General features: G+C 41.0%; 1 protein-coding gene across 4 annotated transcripts in view; it reads left to right on the top strand.

Moving 5' to 3' along the window:
* rtkn (rhotekin) overlaps window positions 1-19,741 on the top strand; it is an 86,748-nt gene that overhangs the window by 20,643 nt on the left and 46,364 nt on the right. The window contains exon 1 of one of the 4 annotated variants that reach the window (XM_036597896.1): window positions 5,656-6,287. The exons of 2 other annotated variants lie outside the window; for them this stretch is intronic. In XM_036597896.1, coding sequence (XP_036453789.1) covers window positions 6,189-6,287 — 99 coding nt within the window. In that variant the 5' untranslated portion in view covers window positions 5,656-6,188. Of the gene's footprint in view, window positions 1-5,655; window positions 6,288-17,611; window positions 18,052-19,741 lie in introns of those variants that run through there. One more of the 4 variants, XM_036597897.1, reaches the window with a different exon arrangement.

The following is a 19,741-nucleotide window of genomic DNA, read 5'->3' as shown; positions in this document are numbered from 1 at the left end:
GAAACAGGTGTCTGTAGATTTCAAACGAAACCTCTCTCTCTCTCTCTCTCTCTCTCTCTCTCTCTCTCTCTCTCTCTCTCTCTCTCTTTCTCTTTCTCTTTCTTCCCCCTTTACAGAGTCTTCTGATTAGCCTGAGTAAGCGTTGTCTTATCCCGAAAAGAGGTCTAATTTCTTCTTTTGATGTAGGTACGTATGCGTGTGTTTGTTTGTGTGTGGTGTATATATGTAAAGCTCCTCTTCCTCTCCTGTGGCTGGAGCTCAGTTTACAGATGGGGCTGGGTAGCAGCAGAGGCTCTTTGTAGTAGTTAGGGGCCCTGCCTCGCCCCATCTGTTTGTTCCACAGATGTGTTCTGAAATCCCATGAGCACCCAACCCATACACTGTGCCCATGTCTAAGACGGTTTACTTGGCAAGTTGTCAGTAAACAAATACTTTACCATTTTAAAGTTTGGAACACTTCTCAATCAAATAAAAACAATTTTGTTGCATATACATGTGTACAATGATTCGAATATGATGCTCTACAAGCTCATAGGATTGTCATTTGTAGAATGTAGAAAAAAAGAACATTTTGAATGCTGTAATTAAACTGCCCCCTATTTGTAATGTTGTAGCAGATAACCTAGCAAGGAAAGATTTGTGAAAATATATACATATATACATATCTGTAATGTTTAGCCCATTTTTATTTAAAATGATATAATACTTCTATTTAAAATCTGTAAGTATTATATTATTACTCTTATTTCATTTGTAAGTTTTGGTTGGAAACAAAGGAGTTAAATTCTTGAAACACTGAAAGGAAAATTATCCAGTCAGGGTTTTTTCTTGGTGGTTTCTAGGTAGATACAGCCAAAGGAGCTCTCCCATTGGTTAGGACTTCAGGAGCTGAACTGAAGGCCTAACGTGTCAGATAAACCCTAACGTAATTAGGAAATGACAGTGGAATCAGCCACTTGCATTTTGGTTTACAATAGGTTGGGCCATTTTTATTTATTTTTTTTTAATTGATCTAATCTTTCTGGTATTCCTAGATACGTCACTGTCTGTTAATAAGCGGTAGCCTGACAAGTGCGTTTCTGTCACGTTAGAAATGGAGAACGGCAGCAGTTCTATGCCAGTGGTGCTTACTGGATAAATCACTGTAAAACTGGTACTAGGTCAAATATATGTTAGCATGTCTGTTACATACTTCGAATAAAACATAGAATGTCTTTTACAAGCTTCAAAAGTTTGTGTTTAATCTGAAACAGCCAAAAATGTTCATATAAATCACCGTTAGCTTAGCATAAACATAGTATCAATTCCAAAGGGGAAATTAGCGTTATTGTAGAGTTGTTTTATTCCTTTGTTTTTGACCAAGTCTTAAAATGTATGCCCTGAACTGAAGGCCTATTCCATTAATAGGCCCATTCCACGAATAGTTATGGTTTGCTACTGAAATGTACCTTATGGCATCTATTTAATATTATTTCACTCTACTCTGTATTGTTACTTAATAAAATAACAGTTGTTAAAGTCACAGGTGATACCAAACCTTTGAATGGCAGTGTACTTTCTGGAATCTATGTAAAATCAATGAAGAGTGTCCTGGTCACAGAGCTCAAGTCCAAGTAAAATATAGTGTATTCTCAGCCTGCTTCCTTTACATCATGATGACTCTAAGCTGTGCTTGAATTGTTATGGTCACACATAATTCTTTAGCATGGCATTTCCTTACCCCACCCTCTAAAATTCCTTGAGCTTGCCACCTAAGCACCTCCAGCCATTATCAGCCGGGGCCTCAAACAACCACTTCTCAATGTTCTCTCCCTCCTGATTGCAAAAAGGAAATGTCCCCCAATACGCGTACCCTACATCCGTTCAGGAACAAAGGCCTGCCAAGTCATTGTTAATGATCCCTATTCCTCTTTAGGTAATGGCTGTTTTAGACTGTTGTGAGGCTAGCATGAAAAACATCAGGTTCTTTTATGGTTGTTTTAGGATCTTCCGGCAGCCGCTGTCCAGAACAGTGTATTCTTGGATGCCCCTTGAGTGCTGCATCATAATTGACCTTAGCAGGCTGGGATCCTGTTATGCAAAGGGATTAGTATGGTGGAAAATGCAAGGATTAGCTTATTACTGGACAATGGAAATCATGAGATAAAATCAAACATGACAGTTAGCCAAAGGCTCTGATTCACAACAAGCATATTCCTCAAACATGCGTCATAAATTGGTAACTTCCAGGCTTCTAATTTTGTAGTCTGGTAAGACTCATCTTCTGGCACAGTGACAAGGCGACACAACGACTTTAAACAGCTCATTTCTTTTGTCAGTAAGGAGAGCAGATACAAAGTCACAAAGCGCTGCATTGCAAGGGCTGGCCTTCTCGCTTACCCTTCAATTTGAATAATAGCTGTTTTTGCACCGTTGTTCATTCTCAAGGGTTATTTCTGAGACTGTGTGGTGTTTAAGTCTTTTTGTTTTGACTTATCTTTGTATTTAGGCTGGATAGCATAGACACTGTTGTTACATCACAGTTGTTATATAATTTAATTCATGCTCAATGAGCTCTTTGTAAGACAAGTTATGCAGAGCTTTAAGATGTTGTGTGTATTCATTTTCATTTGTCACTGCCATGTCAAAACCTTTTTTAGGGAGTTTCACAACTTTTGTGTGAACAATTTTTATGATGGATGGACCAATAGAAATGGTCTAAAATGACTTGGGATAGTCACCTTATTAATGTACATTATTAATGTACACAAGTACATGATATGTTTCATTCTGATGCAATTGTGACTGTGTACAATTTGTCCAAAAAGTATCAAGACAGCTTTTCCATTAAGTGAGGTCACTAATTAAAGGTGCACCCACTTCCGACACAGGCATTCAGTCACACACACAGCTTCTATCATCTCCATAGAAAAGCACTGACGTTAGAATGGAAGCCACACATGAGCCTAAGGTCACCAATGCTAAGCATCAACTAGAGGGGTATTAAGGTCCCATCCCCCCGGCATTGGTCTGTGGAGCAGTGGAACCGTGTTCTCTAGAGTGAACCACTGAAACAGGGGCACAAACTCCTACCCTTGATTTCAGAAGAAATGGAGGACAAGCAGGTTATCATCAAACATTTCACCATAATGTAAATGTAGCATGTTACAGTGCACATTAATGCACTCCCAGTTACCCATTATGCTAAGCACAGGTGTTTATTCAAATCAACAGATGAATGCTGTCAATGCATTTTTTCATAGAGCTTATTTTTTTTTCCTTCGCTGTTCAGGCTTGAAAGTCACATGGGTCAGTTTGGCCCTTATGGCTTAAATAGGACTTTTAAGTTATTTCAGTTATGGCTCTTGTCCTGAAACATCATAACTGTCTTGAGTTTGTATTCAGAAGAAGAATGCTGAACCATTTTCGCGATCCCATATGGTCGGTTGGGTTTCTCTGAAGAACCCTGGAGTCGAGACCCCTGTGTCTACTTTGTTTTCACAAATAGTGAATACCACTCTCCCTGGGTCTTCCTCGGGTTATTTTTCTTTCCGTCTCCCAAAGCGTCCTGGAGAACAATAAATCTCCTCTTAGTGTTCCCAGCTTGGTGTCCTCGGATTGCGTTTGCCGGTATGAAGTCCGGTGTGGGGAAGGGGGCAGAACAGATAGGTCTGCATTGTGTTCGTTTGCTTGTAATTCATAGACTTTCTGTCTCTTTGGCCTACGTTGCACTGAACATGTGAGAAATGTGTAAGTGTTATGTTTGAGACCCACAAGCAGTTTGTCAAGAATGTTGAAGCACATGTGATTTGTGGTTGTTTGTGCAGACGACATGAGGTATCTGTGGAAGGAGCCAGCTTGTGTTTTAACAATGTTTGCGCTGGAGGCCCTGTAGTTTCCTATGGACTCCAGCAGAGATACGCTACTAAATTAATTGTCAGACTCTGTTTGACAGAAGTCTGGAGGACCTTTTTGACACTTTTGTCTCTTTAATTAGTCAAGATTGTGTTTTTTGACTTGTGGGGTGTTTGGATGCGGTTGTTCTGTTGAATGATTTCCTGGCGTCTGCTTATTCTGGAACATGCTAGAAAAATCGAGAAACAATGTGTGGCTGTTAACACTTTAGGCTAAACGTAAAAGAGGAAGAACGCCATCAAGGACAAACCATGACTAAGGATCTGCTGAGACATTTGTCAGAATTGTCTTCAAACTGGTGTTCAGTTGTCTGGTGCAGATGAAGGATTGTCCCATTACTCCTCCAAAGCCAACTTGACTGTATGAGACTTGACTGAATTATGCCCCTTTTCAATAATTTAACAGGGATGAAAGATTGATACCAGCTGCTGGCACGTGTTACCCATTTCATCAAAAATACATTGGACTACTGACCTCGTAAAAAATGAAAATCATTTTCTATCACAGTTCAAAATCCTCACCCTATTTGACAGGGATAACTTATTTCTATCATTTCACCACTTGCATGCTGGGCGTTCAGGATGATGGATCTGATTCTAGTTACTGAGTGAGTTGATCATTAGTCGCCAGTCTGTGGCCAGTAGAGTTGAGTGTGTCAGGGACAGATGGCTTCTTTGTTTCCTCCAGTTAATGTTCATTGCAGTGTTCATAACTCATAACTAGTTTTTTGTCAAAGCAGCTGTATTGGCCAGCTGTAGTTTCTTTGTTTAGACCATCACGTGATTATATTTTTGTTTTGCTCGTTTGGAGAAAATCTTTTCAATGCATCTAAATGGACATCCGTTTACATGGTATTTGTTGTTTGTTTGTACAAGGGTGTGTAGTTTTTTCTCCCCTCCACTCTCGGTAGTCAAGCTTCTGGTATTTTTTTTCTCACTCTTTTTCTCTTCAGTAGTCAAACATTTTTCTCCTCAATAGTCAATCTTCTTGCTTTTTCCATTTTTCTCTTCAGTACACTCATAAAGATGGTTCTTCAAGGGTTCTTTAGTAAAAAGAATGGTTCTATTTAGAACCATGCGTTCTATATAGAACTCTTTCATGCTTAAATGATTCTTTGCATGCTTCAGAATGATAGTGAATGTGTTGTATATGACTCTATCCAGAACCTGGCTCTATAGCACCAAAAAGGGTCCTGCTATTGTTACAATGCCAAGCTTTTAACAATAACAGAACCCTTTTGGTGCTATATAGAACCATTTTCAAAAATGGTTCTGTATAGAATCATATATTCCATATAGTGTGGAGAACCATATACCATGTACTTCAGGTGTAAATAAAGGTCGGTTGGTTGATAAACGCGTTCTCAATCAATCTGGAGAACCATTTCACAATGCAAAGAGCCGTTTAAGCAGAAAATGATTCTGTATACGACCATTTCCTTTACTAAAGAAGAACGATTTTTAAAGAATGGTCAAACTTTTTCTATTTCTCCTCAGTAGTCGTTTTCCATTTTCTTTCAAATGTTCTCCTCAGTACTCAAGCGTCTTGTTCTCTTTCCCGTTTTCTCTTCTAACGTCAAAAATGTCCAGAGTTTTTCATTTTTCTCAGCTGAACGGTTTGTTTAGTTCATTGATTGCGTCGCGCTGTGTTCGAACACTACAGACGCTCGCGCGTTCTGAGGCGCGTGCTGAAACTCCACTATGCGCTCGTGCACGCGGAGGCGAGTCAATGCCCTTTTTAGTGACTCTGCCATCACAGCAAACTCAGTCCACACGCTCTGCCCTCCGGCTGAAGGACGCTGAGAGGGGGGAGAAGTGTCTTTACCCGAGCCGCTCTCACTCTCTGCACTGCTGAAGACTCTGCCTCCTCACCTCTGCAGTGTGTCTCAGACAGAAATTTGTCATTCGTGAATGAAGGACTGTTTTTTTTTTTCTTTCCGAGAGCTCCAGTGTCTGACAGAGGGCGGGAAGTCTGGCGGTGTTTTGGTGGAGTGAAGTCGCGTTTCTTTCTTTCTTTCCCAGAAAACCAGGCAAAGTAGTCTTTGCAAAAACACGAGCGAGTAAAACTGGAACTTTTTGAACCTGTTTTGAGGAGGAGTTCTGTCAAGTGGATACGTTTTAGGGTTTTCCCTCTGTCTTCATCAGGTGATTCATCAAGTGAGCAACCGCTGTGGATCTTAGTTATGGCTTTTTAAATCAGAACTCCCCTCAAAAACCGACTGACTGAAGAGGAGGAGGAAGTCGACTTGAGTTCTTGACTTCAGCGTCAGAGAGTTCACTCGTTTTCTTGCCTGAATGATGCCCATAGACAGACTCGTAGACATGGAGGAGAAACTACGGATTTTGGAGGACTTGAACATGATGTACATCCGCCAGATTGCCCTAAGCTTACAGGTAAAGGCACTAACTTTGTATTAGAGCATACTTGTCCTGTTACTGTCTTCGTTACTGTATCGCCTCTTAAGCTTTGTGAAAAAGCTGTGCTACAGTGTCATCCTGTCAGCAGCAGCCCAGCGACAGTTCTTCTTACTATGGACTCAAATCATTGGGTGTGAGAGCTCGTTTCTGTGGGCTTCGCCTAGGGAGCTGTCTGATGTGGTGGGGAACTTGGTGGCTTCAGCTCTTCTGTGGGAAAGCAAGATTAACTTGTGGACGAATTTAGCACTGCAGTTAAGCTAACTGAGGGTTGTTCCTTCTCATATCACTTCAGTATTAAGGAAAACTTTAGTGCTTTAACATAAAAAATGAGCAGCACTTTTTGTGACTGCTTATTGGTCTCCAGCTGCAGCTGCAGACCAACATATGGAACCAAGCAAGGTCTCTTGGGAGGTTGTTTAAATATGTGTACGTGCCCAATTGCTGCTTTTTGCGGTTACACAAAAACCTGTGATAGCATTTTCTATTAGGCTAGTGGATTTTGGTTGGTGTTCTTTTTGGCCGATGCTTGTTTGAAGGAAGCTGATCATTTAGTTCTTTTGCAAGACCTCTCCCAAGAAACTTTTCTTCTGACTTTAAAAACACAATGAGAGATTTGGTGAGCTCACCAGTGTGACCACTTGCCATGAGCAGTTTCAATATAAATCCCATACTCTAGCCCATACATGAGAAATAATAAGATAATAAACTAGGGATGCACCGATGTGGGAATTGGGGGCTGACATTTGATATTTTTAAGTACATGCTGATACATAAACATTTTATAAAATGTGAAAATTGGAACTAGTTCCACTTAGATTAGCATTACAGAGAAATATAACTTTTGTTTTAATGCAGAAAAAATGAAGAAAATTGAGAAGTTTTAGCACACCAGGCCAAAGTACTTCTGGAGTACAATAAATACATCATCAAATATCAGTCAGAAATGTTTGAAATGTATTTAAAAATCTGTCTGTTGTCAACATTTTTTCCCAAGGAACTGTCTTCTGATACTGGTATATTTCTGATATCATCGTGCATCCCTATAATAAACCTTTCTTATTTGTTTGGCAAGCAGTGACCATGGTATGAGTATTAGATTTGCTGACTTGAGGCAAACAATGATGTCTGAATGATACAAAAATGTCTAAAAAGAACATTAAAATTGGCTGTTTTTTCCCATTCTTATGATCTGGTTATGAAACTGTATTGGCCCTCTGTCCTGCAGCTGTTGCATGTTAGCAAAATTATTCAGTATCTCTCTGAAAGCCTTTCTGACGGTCAGCTTGAGCCTCTGCTGCTCTGCTCCACAGGGTTTTTGGATGGGGGAACAGAACTGGCCTCTCACCTTTTTTTTCACAGCTCATGCTGAGATCACACTTCACTGCACACGGGTGTAGCCCTCAGTCTGTTCTCTACACCAAGAAGCCAGGTGGTCAGTCTGGCTATTTTGCTGTCTGCAGACACCCACTCCATGACCCTACATCTGTCCAACAGTGAAGGAACATTAGGACACCGCCCTTGAGCTAGAAAACATTTATGCTGGTCCAAGATCCATATTGGCTGTTCATGCTAATCTAATTTATCACAGGCTTTCAGTTGTATTTTTAATCTTTTGGCTAATTGTCAGGTTAGACTGTGGCTGTCACGAGTTTGCAGGCATGTCCAGGTCCTCAGAAGTCAATCAGCTTTGATCCAGTTTGAGCTGGACTTTCTATGAGAAAACAACTTCACTGTTGAAGCTTGAGGAGAAGAGAAAAATAACCCTGTCATGCCACCAAGACTGACACTCAACCCACTTGTTTGCTGCTGAATCAGGGTGAATTCTTCATTTTTTTTTTTCAAAGCTTTAATAAAATCACAACAGTTATGAACACGCATTCCACCCTCCACAGATTTGCCCAAAAAAGGGTCTCATTGTACATTTTTTTTTTCCTTATATATCAGCCACTCTTCTTTTGTGTGGCTATGGACAAATGAGAAATGCATTCTAAATAATTTTGCCAATTCTGAAGGATTTCAGTTGTAGGTGGAATCCATAAATGATGTGAGCTTGAATCTATCTTGTTTCTTGGAGTCAGTCTTGCTCCATGTCATTGCCTCTGTCTTTCATAGAGGATGTCTTTATGCTCTCTGACAAAGCACAATGAAGGATAAAATTGCACAGCCACAGTCTGCACAACAGGGTAATTTACCACTCTGTGCTGTGGAGATGAGAACATGCAGTCTTTTGAATGATATAACATGGGTTTGTATTGCTATTCCAGCTGATCTATTCAAGTTTGAACAAGTTTCCCTCAGAACAGAAGCAACTACCTTCTTTACTCTTGCACAACAAGCAGAAAGACAAGCAGAAAATTATCTTTCTGCTTTCATCTTTCCTTTACGATACTCCGGTCTATTCTACAGAATGCATTTTGAAAGCAGCCTTTTGTTATTGGAATGCCACAATTCCCAGCTGGCCTTGATGGGTGATAGGAACAGGAAGTGGTTGAGGAGAGTAAGTGTGACTCCCAGCTCTTGGCTGGAATGATGTCATTCCCTACTTCCCATCCTAGCTAATGCCTAACCACATAAACATTACTCTTTGCAGTTCTCGGAGCTGCCTTTTGACTTAAGTGATTGCTCCCTAATACTCTGCCTCATTGATGAAGCTGCCTCTTCTTTACACCCTCTTCTTTCAGAGGATCATGAGCCATGCAGGACATGAATTGTCACTTTCTCTAATTAAAATGAGCTTCCTGGCTATGACTTAAATGCGCACACTGGCCAAAACTTTAAAATTAACCATTGCTCCATTTATTGGAAACATCTAAAATTGGCAAAGTTTAACATTTTGCTTCTCAGAAAATGAGAAAAAACAGCTCATTTGCATATTTGGCAGAGACTCTTGTGAGTGAGAAGAATGGCAGTTATCTTGCTCAGGGATTCTGCCTGGCCAGGGAATATTCAACACTACTTTTAGGCTCGAATGGGTTCAGTATTTTTGCACGTAAATGTACAATGCGAATGCCAAAAATGGAAATTTATATTTCATTTGTAGGCATTTAATTAATTGTCACTTCATGCAGCTGTTTTACTTAATAACCAAAGGTTTGTTTTCCATAGTTAAGGGTCCACATCCAGGAAGTCCGCATTTCCCTAGATTCTTATGTACATGCCCACAGAAGGAAGCCCACCAGCTGTGTCCTCATCCTGTCACTTTTCAGTTTGGCACCTCTTACACCATAATGCAATGTCTAAATGTTGATTTTCACACTTATACATGACACAGCTAGATCTTCCTTTTCCACAAATAAAAATCTTGTTATAAATGTCTTTCCTAAGCATATATCTGCATCTGTTACTGTTTTGTGACTATTATTTTAGTTATGAAATGTATTATTTAGATAAGTGTTTTTAGACCAGTCCTCAGGAACTTTTAGGCAGGCCAGATTTGTTCTCTATCCCTAAATGCTGAAATTACTTTGGAGCAAAAATCAGGATCGGTATGAGACCCACTGATTTAGATCACCATCTACTGCCTTAAGTTACACACGAGTGCATCCCATTTCATTTGCTATGCATTTGGCTTGTTTACATGGGCTAGAGGCTATACAGATACAGTGGCCCTTCTGTACTTTCATGGAGAGTGTTTACCAAGCATGCCTCCTGTTGGTGACTAAGAGTCTGATCTGTGTGTGTCCGGCTCAGCAGGGGTACTGCCCCAGAGCTCTGCGGTCTCCTGGAACACTGCCTCTATTGGTCCTGCCACCGTTGTTGTTGTTGGTGAGACGTATTGATGAAGGATTAGATGGAGCAAAGCCCTACCATTCACAGTGTGATTTGAGGAGATTAAACTTAACCTGTTTAAGGTGAGGTGTAAGAAAGGAAAGAGGGGGGAAACAGTTAAATTGGTTATTTTTGTCAAAGAGCACAGTCTGTAAGACTGATGGATTAGCATCTTATCCTTTGTATGTTGATGGAAAAAAGATTACGAACCCAGGAAGACCTATCTATCGAGATGAGTCTTTTAAGCTTAGGAATTCGAGACCCTGTGACACTATGATCTTCTGTGGGATTGAACTCCAGCCAGGAGAGTTTGAAAGTGCATGGGAAGTCCTGACCATGATGTACACTGGAGCACGATTTATATTTGAACTCATTATTAATAGTTATTAATAGTTAACTCCCTCTTTAAGGACTCATACGTACAGAAGTCACTATGCAAAGATCATTCACCTATTCATTTCTAGCAAAAAGGAAGCTAAAGGGCTTTTTTCCCCTCATTGTTAGTTCAGCTGGAAGGGTGTTTAAGTAGCTTTATCATGGGCTTCATGTTAGTCATGCCATGCTCTCTGGTTCCTTTGTATAATGCATTTCTAACGGAACAGTGCATTTGGCTGTACGTTTGCTTGTTTGCTTCATTTCACCTTTAGTAGTATTTCAATTAAAGTCCTGTTTGTTTGGACTTTGTTTCTTCCTGTTTGACTTCTTATTTGTGATGCGAATGTGACTACCTCTTTGTGACTGAATCCACTTGCTGCAACCTTCTGGCACTTCTCGCTCATTGCCTGTAGGGTGGGGTGTTTGGGACGGGTATTAGGCACAGGCTTTTGGAGAAAGAGGGCATTGTGTTCAGTCACCCACGCCCCTTCCCAGCCCCCTGTGCCCCTGGCCTGGGCTCTGGCGTGGTTGGTGTGGGGCTGAAAGGACAGTCTGTGCAGAGGAACTAGCCAAATGCTTCGACTTGAGCCAGCTTCCTTTGAAAAACAGCAACTCAGGAGCCAGGTTGTTGGAGGAGACCGCAAAGCTCCAAGCATCAGTTGGGCCCGGTCCTGCTGCTCCATCCTCTGGCCCCCTACATAAAAACCTGGTATAAGCAAGTCAGCTTACCTTAGCTTTCTTCAGGCACCATACACTCCAGTATGCATCGGTTTGGCAAAAGAAAAGACTCTTGCTGTAAACTAAAGCTACCAAATTTCATAGCTGTTTAACATTTTAGACTATCTCAAGGTTTTATTTCTTTACTATTGACTGGGATGTAGAAGCTTCACTTTGAGTTCATTTATCACCACTCTCTCTTTATGTACACCACACACAAGACCTATGCAAGTTGAATTATGGACCCTGTCAAAAAATGTCATAAAATACAACTTGTAAAAACACTGCAGTGTGGTAGGCCTGGTGTTAATGTACCTTAGAGTCCTTTTCCTTGTTTGCATTTGTGGAAGGGGAGAAGTAAGTCTAGTTGTTTCTCTGATGTATTAGTCTAAGGATAGTTGTTGTCTCTATACATAACTAGCTGTAGCAGTAGCTTTTCACTGTTTATGTATAAGACCTAACAGTATGTGTTGCTGTACCTGTATGTCTGGTGCAAAAGCAATCACTTTTAATTTATTTAGGCTTGTACTGGCAGTGCCTGGTCAGCTACTCTTACGTCAGAGACAAAGCCAAAGATAAACAAACACCATAAGAACAAACCACATGCTTTTTCCTTCAAAGTTTTCATGTTGAATAAAAGGAAATTCAAAAGGAAATTTCAGACCTGGTGACTTCATGCTGAGCTGTGGCATGGTTCCTTATGTGCTGACCTACCCCTCCCCGGTCTCACTGCTTGCCTACTCGGCTGTGTAATTGAATCGTGTCTTGTGGTGGTAGTGTTGGACGAAGGGCTGGACGAAACAGCAGGGGGGCGTTTTAGCACCAGCCGGAGTGATTTCCTCACCTCGGACTCTCAAGAGGTGGTGTTGGTGCTGGTGGTTGGGGGAGGTGTTGGAAGACTGTTGGAGGACTGTCGCAAGACTTCGGAGATAATGTGTTCTACAGTGTTTGTTCATCCTCAGTGTTGTCTCATTGGAACCTTCTGGCTGCTCTCCAGGGAGATGATCGTTAAAGTGTAGAACCCTTAACTTATCTGATAAGGCTGAAGAGAAGCCCTCACCCACCTGGAACTCCTTGCACCACGGATCATGTGGCTCGCTGGATGAACTCTGAATGCTCATCCCCAGCTCATTCTCACTTTATATGTTTGAATGATTTTTTTCCTAGTTTTGTCTATATATTTCTAAAGTTAATGCTGTATCATTTGTCCTAGACTTGACTGATGGAAATAGTAAGATTAGGATATTAAAATATATTTTAAAGTTAGAGGAAGACAGTGTAATAATACATGAATATAAGGCATTTGATCTTGGAAAACTCAAAAGTAAAAACAAAAAAAACAAAAAAAATGAAAAATACAGATGTTGGCAGCTTACTTGTATGCCCAGTGCTCTCCAGTGATCTCACTGCTGTTTTTTTTTCTAAGCAGAACTAATTGTGTAATGTAATATTTTTAGCCTTTGTAGATAACAGTATTAGATTATGTCTGTGTTTCACAATTTATTGGGCATTTCAAAACCTGAAAACCTTCTGTTACCCAATATTTCACCTCCCTGCATTGGGGCAGCAGTTCAGTGTGTTCTAGTGCTCGGGTGTCTGTCAGTACCTGCAAGATAGATGTGCTTCAGTCCAGCGCTTCATGTCTTGCATTATCGCTAAATGGGTCCATTAGATTTATGGCTTCCCTTAGTGTAAATGCATTTCCCATGTGCATGGTTAAGCTGTGTCAGCCTCCAGCTTCATTGATCCTGCTCCTGACAGTGTGGCAGTTGCTCCCAGAACACGCAGGTCTCTGTAAGGCACTTTTGCTTATTTGGAAGGTGCTGAGACGCCTTGCTTGTTCCCACTTCCGTCTGTTAATGTCAGCGGAAAAAACCTCAAAAAGGGGGTGATGTAATTTGGAAGGGGGGTGATGTAATTCGACCCTTCCGTAGCTTTTTAATTGGAAGGGCCGAAGGACGTTTTAGAGGGGTGTCGCAATTAAACTGGCTACTTTGAGACTGGTAAGCACAAAGCCTATTAAGTTACAATGTTTTCCTCCTTTGTCAAGCCCCTTTACTGAGAGTGACATAGTGAAACTTTCAGCATGTACCTTGGTTTAGTGAAATGTCCCATCGTGGAACAGCTAGCCAGCTTAATAGGTTTCATGTATACACTTTTCTGCTAAAACCGGGCCTATGAGCAGGCTTGATGTCCGTGATTTTGCTTTAAATTGTATCCATCTTCTCCTACCAAGAGGGAAAAGGATTCCCCTCTGCAAGCAAGTGGCATGGGTGTGTAATCTTGTCATCACAGGGAAATCTGTAGGTTAATCCAGCTTACTGTGCTGCTGGATAAAGGAGCAGCATAACTCTCATTGGTTCTGGATGAATAAGCAGAAGGCTGAGCTGTCATTGACTTCATAGCTTAACTCTTTCTTTGGATACCCCCTTCATAGACTAACCACAATTGGCCAGTCTGCTGTTGCCAACATTTACACTTTTTATGTTGCTTTTCTTGTAACTCCATATTTTGTTGTAGTGTAATGCACTATAGTGGCCAGTTGCCTACATTTACATCATTTCAACAGTATCTTGTCACTACTTATTACAGCACACCATGAACCAGTTTCTTGGATTAAGCCTAGTCTTAGACTAAATTGTAATGTTAGTGGTGATTCAGCATTGAAATTACTATTTATTGTAGATTTTGTATCAGTCTTGGACTTGGAAACTGGTTCTGTGTTGGCTTGTGAAATTTTTTTTCATTGTTGTTTATTACTATTGCTAATGTTATTGTCTGCACTCGTTCATGACTAATTGATTTTAATCACCCCCATCATGTGTTGTGTTGGTTTGTGTGTTGTCGTAATGCAAAAATCAATTTGCCCTGAAGGCTTTTACAGAACACATTGATTGAAACCATTATCAGCTGGCTGTATTAGTTGTGTTTGGGTTCTGTGGACATACACCAGCTGCCCTACCGGACATCTGTTGGTGCCACAAAAATCCTTTCTTCCAAGGTGTGATTAGCTACTTTTTTACGCTACCGCCTTATTTGAAATGTTTTCTTGCAAACTTACAAGCATTCTCAAATGTTTGGTTTACATTCCCCAACTGGGAATTTCTCTGCAGTATAATCTCTATAATTTAATGAGCAGTCTTAATGTTCCGTAGCTATTTTGAGAATGATTAGTTCTGAATGCTTTTTGTTGTGGTGAGCATAGCTCATGATCCAGTCTGCACCCAGTTGATTATTAGTGAAAATGCATAAAACACATTTCCGCCCTGCCCTTCCCAGGGAAAAAAGTCAATTACGTAATTCACTCAGATAGCCAAAGATATAAAAGCGGTAAGCAAAAAAACCAATGTCATTGTTAAGATTGTTATGTGACACAAATACGCCTGTCAAAATGTGGAGCAGGAGGAGGCAACATGTCGAATCTAATGTGTATATGAAGGAAGGAAGAAGTCCTCAGACTTCAGACTTTTTTCTGATAGGAAACGAGATTTTGTTTGTTTGGAGAATGGCGTTTTTCCCAGTGAGGAAGTAAACAGCATAGAAATAGTAGAGACAGACAGATGATAAGAAAGGGTACACAGGTCAAATACCAGTGCCACTCTGGTCCCATTACATCACTGGAATAGGCCTGTCATGATCATGAAATTTTAGCTGACTAAATAATTGTGACTAATGCTGCCCTCTAAACATGTTACAGTCAGAACTGTTGTTTTCATAGGACCCATGATATGTCTCAACCCAACACATGAAAATGCACCCAATTAAATTCTTTGTTGCAACTATAGAAAATTACTGCAGTCAGTTTAAATAATTGTGATAAGCTCAACTAATTGTAATCAAGCCTACACTGTAAGAAATAATATATTTTGTTTTAAGCATTAGTACATATTGGCTATATATCCATACATTTACTTGGTCTGTTGATTTACAGTACAGTCTAATGAAGCACGGTACAGTCATATGTTTGCATGAAATAAAATGTTATCTTTTGGATCCCATTCATTCTTATTGCCATGTCCATACCCTGGAACAATCTTGGCTTTTGGTGTTGTTTTAATTGCAACAATGCTAGGTGTCTCTCTAGGCCATGCAAATTCCATCTGATAGACTATGGGGCATGTATTCTACAGAGGGCATACACTAGTGGTCTCCAACCCTGCTCCTGGAGATCTACTTTCCTTCAGAGTTTAGTTCCAACCTGCTCCCCTCACCTTCCCACCCAGCCACCAAACACTAAGGCTGCGTCCAAAACCACATACTACCATACTACACATAGCATTGTTGAACGCATTACTAAAGGTGGTGTACTGTTTTGACATACTGTTTAGTGTGGTACTTTGTGGTTTTGGGCATGGGTAATGCATCTGAACCAGGCATTCAAGGACTTAGTTAGCTGGAGCAGGTGTGGTAGATTTTGGTTGGAACCAGGACTTTGCAGGAGAGTAGATCTCCAAGACCAAAGTTGTTGACCACTAGCTTACACAGTGTCAGGTAACGTTAGGCTGCGCTTTCAAAAATGAAACATTTTAGTGTTTTGCCTGCTCCCAACACAGCTAATCCAAATCAGCTCATTAACGACCCCTTACTTAGTTGAAGTGGATATGTTAAATCGGGGAAAGCAGGACCTCTCACAAACAAGTACATAGGTTCTCTCTCGCTCTCTCTCTCTCTCTCTGCCTACGTTTACCCTTCTCATGATCCACAGCTATGTGTAACAGCGCAGCTGTTCACAAACAGGTCCTATTACTGTGCCAGTGGGGATAGATTCTTAGAAAACCATCCTCTGTTGTAGATATATGTTACAGTGCCTCTGAGCGAACAGACTGTAGGAATATTTAGGGTGTGTGTGAGTGTTTGCAAAACTGTGAACGTGTGAAGCCTCGCCAGCTCGGCCCACTGGTTTTCACCATTTGATTTGCTCCTCTTCAGTGTTTCATATTTCTGTGTAAACTCACCTCTGCTCTTGTTCGATTTTTGGAAAGTACTGTATTCCCCTCTGCACTTCTCTGCCTCTTTCATTTTCTTCATCTCCCTTCACTGCTTTTCACACCCTCTCTCACCCACACTCTTTTACACTGCCCACGTAAAACACCTCTCTTTCACCTATGCTCCTTTCCTCTCACTCTTACCTCTCATGTCCCAAAAAGCAAACAAAAACGCTCAAATATCCAGAATACAACTGCAAACCTTGTGTCATAGCTTGATATAAACTGATGCTCTCTGTTTAACACATTTTAGTGCATGTTCTCTGGCATCATTCTAATTGAATAATGCCCTCCATTACCAAGTCTTGGACCACCACACACCGCCATTTGGGATTCATCCCTTGAATACTGGCCCGCTCTGCTGTTTTGCACCAGGATGAATGGTGCCTGCTGTTCCTCCTGGCGGAGTCCATCAGAAGCATCTTAATCTGGGTGCAAGTCTGTCAGATCCCTGGCAGCCTCCAGTCTCCAGATGCCCCCTGATCAGACAACCGGACAGGTGGGCCTGTGATTAAACCAGATCAGAGTCGGTCCACAAAGAACGCACAAAACAGGCTACTGACATCAGAAGCAGTATTACAGAATTTGATTACTGCCATCTATTGAAGTTTTTGTTTATTTATTATTTATTTTTGATTAAAATATCCAAGGGTCTTTCAATCATGAGCATTAGCTTTTTAAAGTAAAGGAAAAGAGCATTAATATCAGTATTCTGACAGTGAACGGTCTTGTCACAGGAGTAAGCACCTGTTATGTGTTAGTGATCATTTCTCTTTTATTTATTTATTTATTTATTTATTTATTTATTTATTTATTTATTTATTTTTTGGCTATAAGTATTAATCACATCTCAGGCCTAAAAGCAAATGAACACAGGGTGACATCATTGATGCATTGGCACTGATTGATTACCAGTTTTCATGATCGTAATGTGTATTATAAATGAAAAAACATGTATGATAGACATACTTATTTACATGCGTTTTATTGCCACAGCCTTTTTCTTTTTTAAAGGCTTCCCGGTTTATCTTTTATTTGGTCTCACTCAGAACAGTGTCTCAGGGATAAGTCAGCGTACTTGCAACCACTTCATGTAAAAGCTGTCTGTGAGGGCGCTTTTAGAGGCACGAACTCTTCAGATATCTGGCTCCTATCACCACCATTGTGAACTATTCTGACTGATTGAGTTCTCTAGAATGGAGCATTTGGTGTGACTTCGTTGATATTGTAATAATCTAATTATGCAAAGAGTTTAAGTCAGTTTGAAAGCCATGAGGAAGTGTGACACCCAACCAGGTTTACCGAAGAAGCTCTCACTGGTTGAAATGGCAGAAGCAACTGTGTTCACGCTTATCCCGAGCATTCCCAGCTATTGTTAGCACGGTGATGTAATCCCGGGGAATCTGAGAGAGAGAGAGCAAGAGAGATATAACAGCTCGGACGGCATTATTTTCAGAGTAGAGAGTCACAGGCTGTGTGAAACTACGAGTCCAGGTCTGGAGCGCTGACCTTAATGTCACTATAGGTCCGTTTGTAATTGCCATTAACTTGGCATTTAGTTGTAACCCCTGTGGGCTAGTGCTGAAGACCCGAAATAGGCAAGACTCCACACACACACACACACACACACACACACACACGCCTCCTCATGTGAGCCTCACTGCAGTGGAGAGCCACTCGGTAGCTGTTAGTGGGCTTGGCTAAGTGCAGCCAACCACACACGGCGCGGTATGTCCATCTTACCGAGCACTTCAGCGAATGGGTCTCGCACTGAAGGCATCCTGGAGTCGAGTGAATGGCGCCTGTGGGGCTGTGAGTGATTTTATAGATTTGGGAATTCGCCTTTTCCTCGGAGCGAGGCTGATAACAACATGAACAACGCCAAGAACCAACGAGTAAGTCTCACATACATTCAAACGCGGATCTTAACCCGTTTCACTGCAGTGACAACATTTAAAAACACTTAATTAGCCGCGTCTTTACACTTTTGTGTGCGCTCGAGTCGCGCTGCAGTTCAGTGAGGAAGGCGCGTGGAATGTAAATGAATGTTTACCTCAGCTGAGGTGACCGTTAGCGTGACGGTTAACGGCTCAGGGTAGTGAACGTTCCACGGGCGCGTGCAGGTGCAGTTGGCTGTGCGCGCGCTCTCTCATGGCTGTGAGGGAATCTCGGCGCGTGAATAAGCGAAAACCAACGTTCTTCATTCGAGCTGTTAGATTACCTGTGGGGGAAAAATAGTACTTGGGTGGCCAGTTAGATGAACGGGATAAACACGAGTACATTAAGAATGTGCAAGATGTGCATAAGTAGAGATTATCCAGCAGAGCCTCTTAGGTATCAGACACTCTTAGATAGATAGATAGATAGATAGATAGATAAAAATAAAATAAATAGCTAAAGGATAGTTAATACATTTAAATAAAATACAGTTAAAACACAAGTATATTGATGGCCATGAGGGAAGGCAGTGCAGACCATTAGGAGCCTCTACATCCCATTCAACCACTTTTTGCCTCAGCTGACCCAAAAGCTTCATTAAGTCTGTTTCACTCCCAATCTACAGCATAGACTGACTGATATTGCAAACTGGAAAGAGCATCATGTTTAGTAACTGAATTACACCCACTCTAATTAAATCAGATCGAATATCCCTGCCCTGTGGATATTGCATGTGATTTGTGGTGTAGGGGGGTGGTAGACATTCGGCATTTTTCCTGTTTGGCCCTTGTGCCACAGGAGACAATGTCAATTTGTGGTGAGTTGTGTCAATGGTTCTATTACATTGCAATGTTAATGCTGTTTCACAGTGCTGGGGTGGAAAGGAATTCTTTCAGAAACACTGCAGTCCCCGGGAGGACTCTGGAGAGGTGTTTTTTCAATGTATTGTTAAATATTATTTATTCCATTTCATTGTAAAGCATTGCTTTTTTTTGGTTAAGGGCTTTGCCGTTACAAGATCTACCAACAGGCTGACTAAATAGATTAAAATTCCCCAGCATCTTGGGATTCAGTGACTTAAGCATTCCAACCATTGTTGGGACAGACTTGGTATTGCACATCAAACGGTGCATATTTCATACCCTGCAGGGTTCTCATCTCTTGATGAATGTACAGGGGCCCCACAATAGCCACATAACTTATGAATTCCTCCCTAACTGAAACTTGACCCCAAAACTGACTGCTTTTATTAACTCCCTTCACCCACTTTTAGATAAATGTGTATTTCATTTTTTTGTAGGTGCATACAGACAGCAAGTCAATGTATGTGTGAGGTTGTATGTTTTAATTATGTTTAAAACCCTTGGTGGGGTTCAGAAAAGGTCAAATTCAACAGAGACGATGAAGCACAGAGACAGCTTGCTCTTTACTCGTTTGTGATATATGTGAAACGTTGGATCGATTTGACTGCTACAGCTCGAGTTTTGTTTCAGAGCCATAATTAATCAATAGATGGGCTCTTAATCTCTGAAAGTTGTGCAGATTTCATGATATATACTAGCTTCGTTTCCGGCTAAGTAGCCGCAGTGCTGCAGAGCTGTCATTTAGCTTCAGATCCAGCATCCTTTAGTGAAATCAATATTTGCT

This window comes from Colossoma macropomum, unplaced genomic scaffold, assembly GCF_904425465.1.
Source record: "Colossoma macropomum unplaced genomic scaffold, Colossoma_macropomum, whole genome shotgun sequence".
Taxonomy (NCBI): Eukaryota; Metazoa; Chordata; class Actinopteri; order Characiformes; family Serrasalmidae; genus Colossoma; species Colossoma macropomum.
The sequence above is the reverse complement of the archived record's forward strand: the minus strand, read 5'-3'. Positions and strand labels throughout refer to the sequence as shown.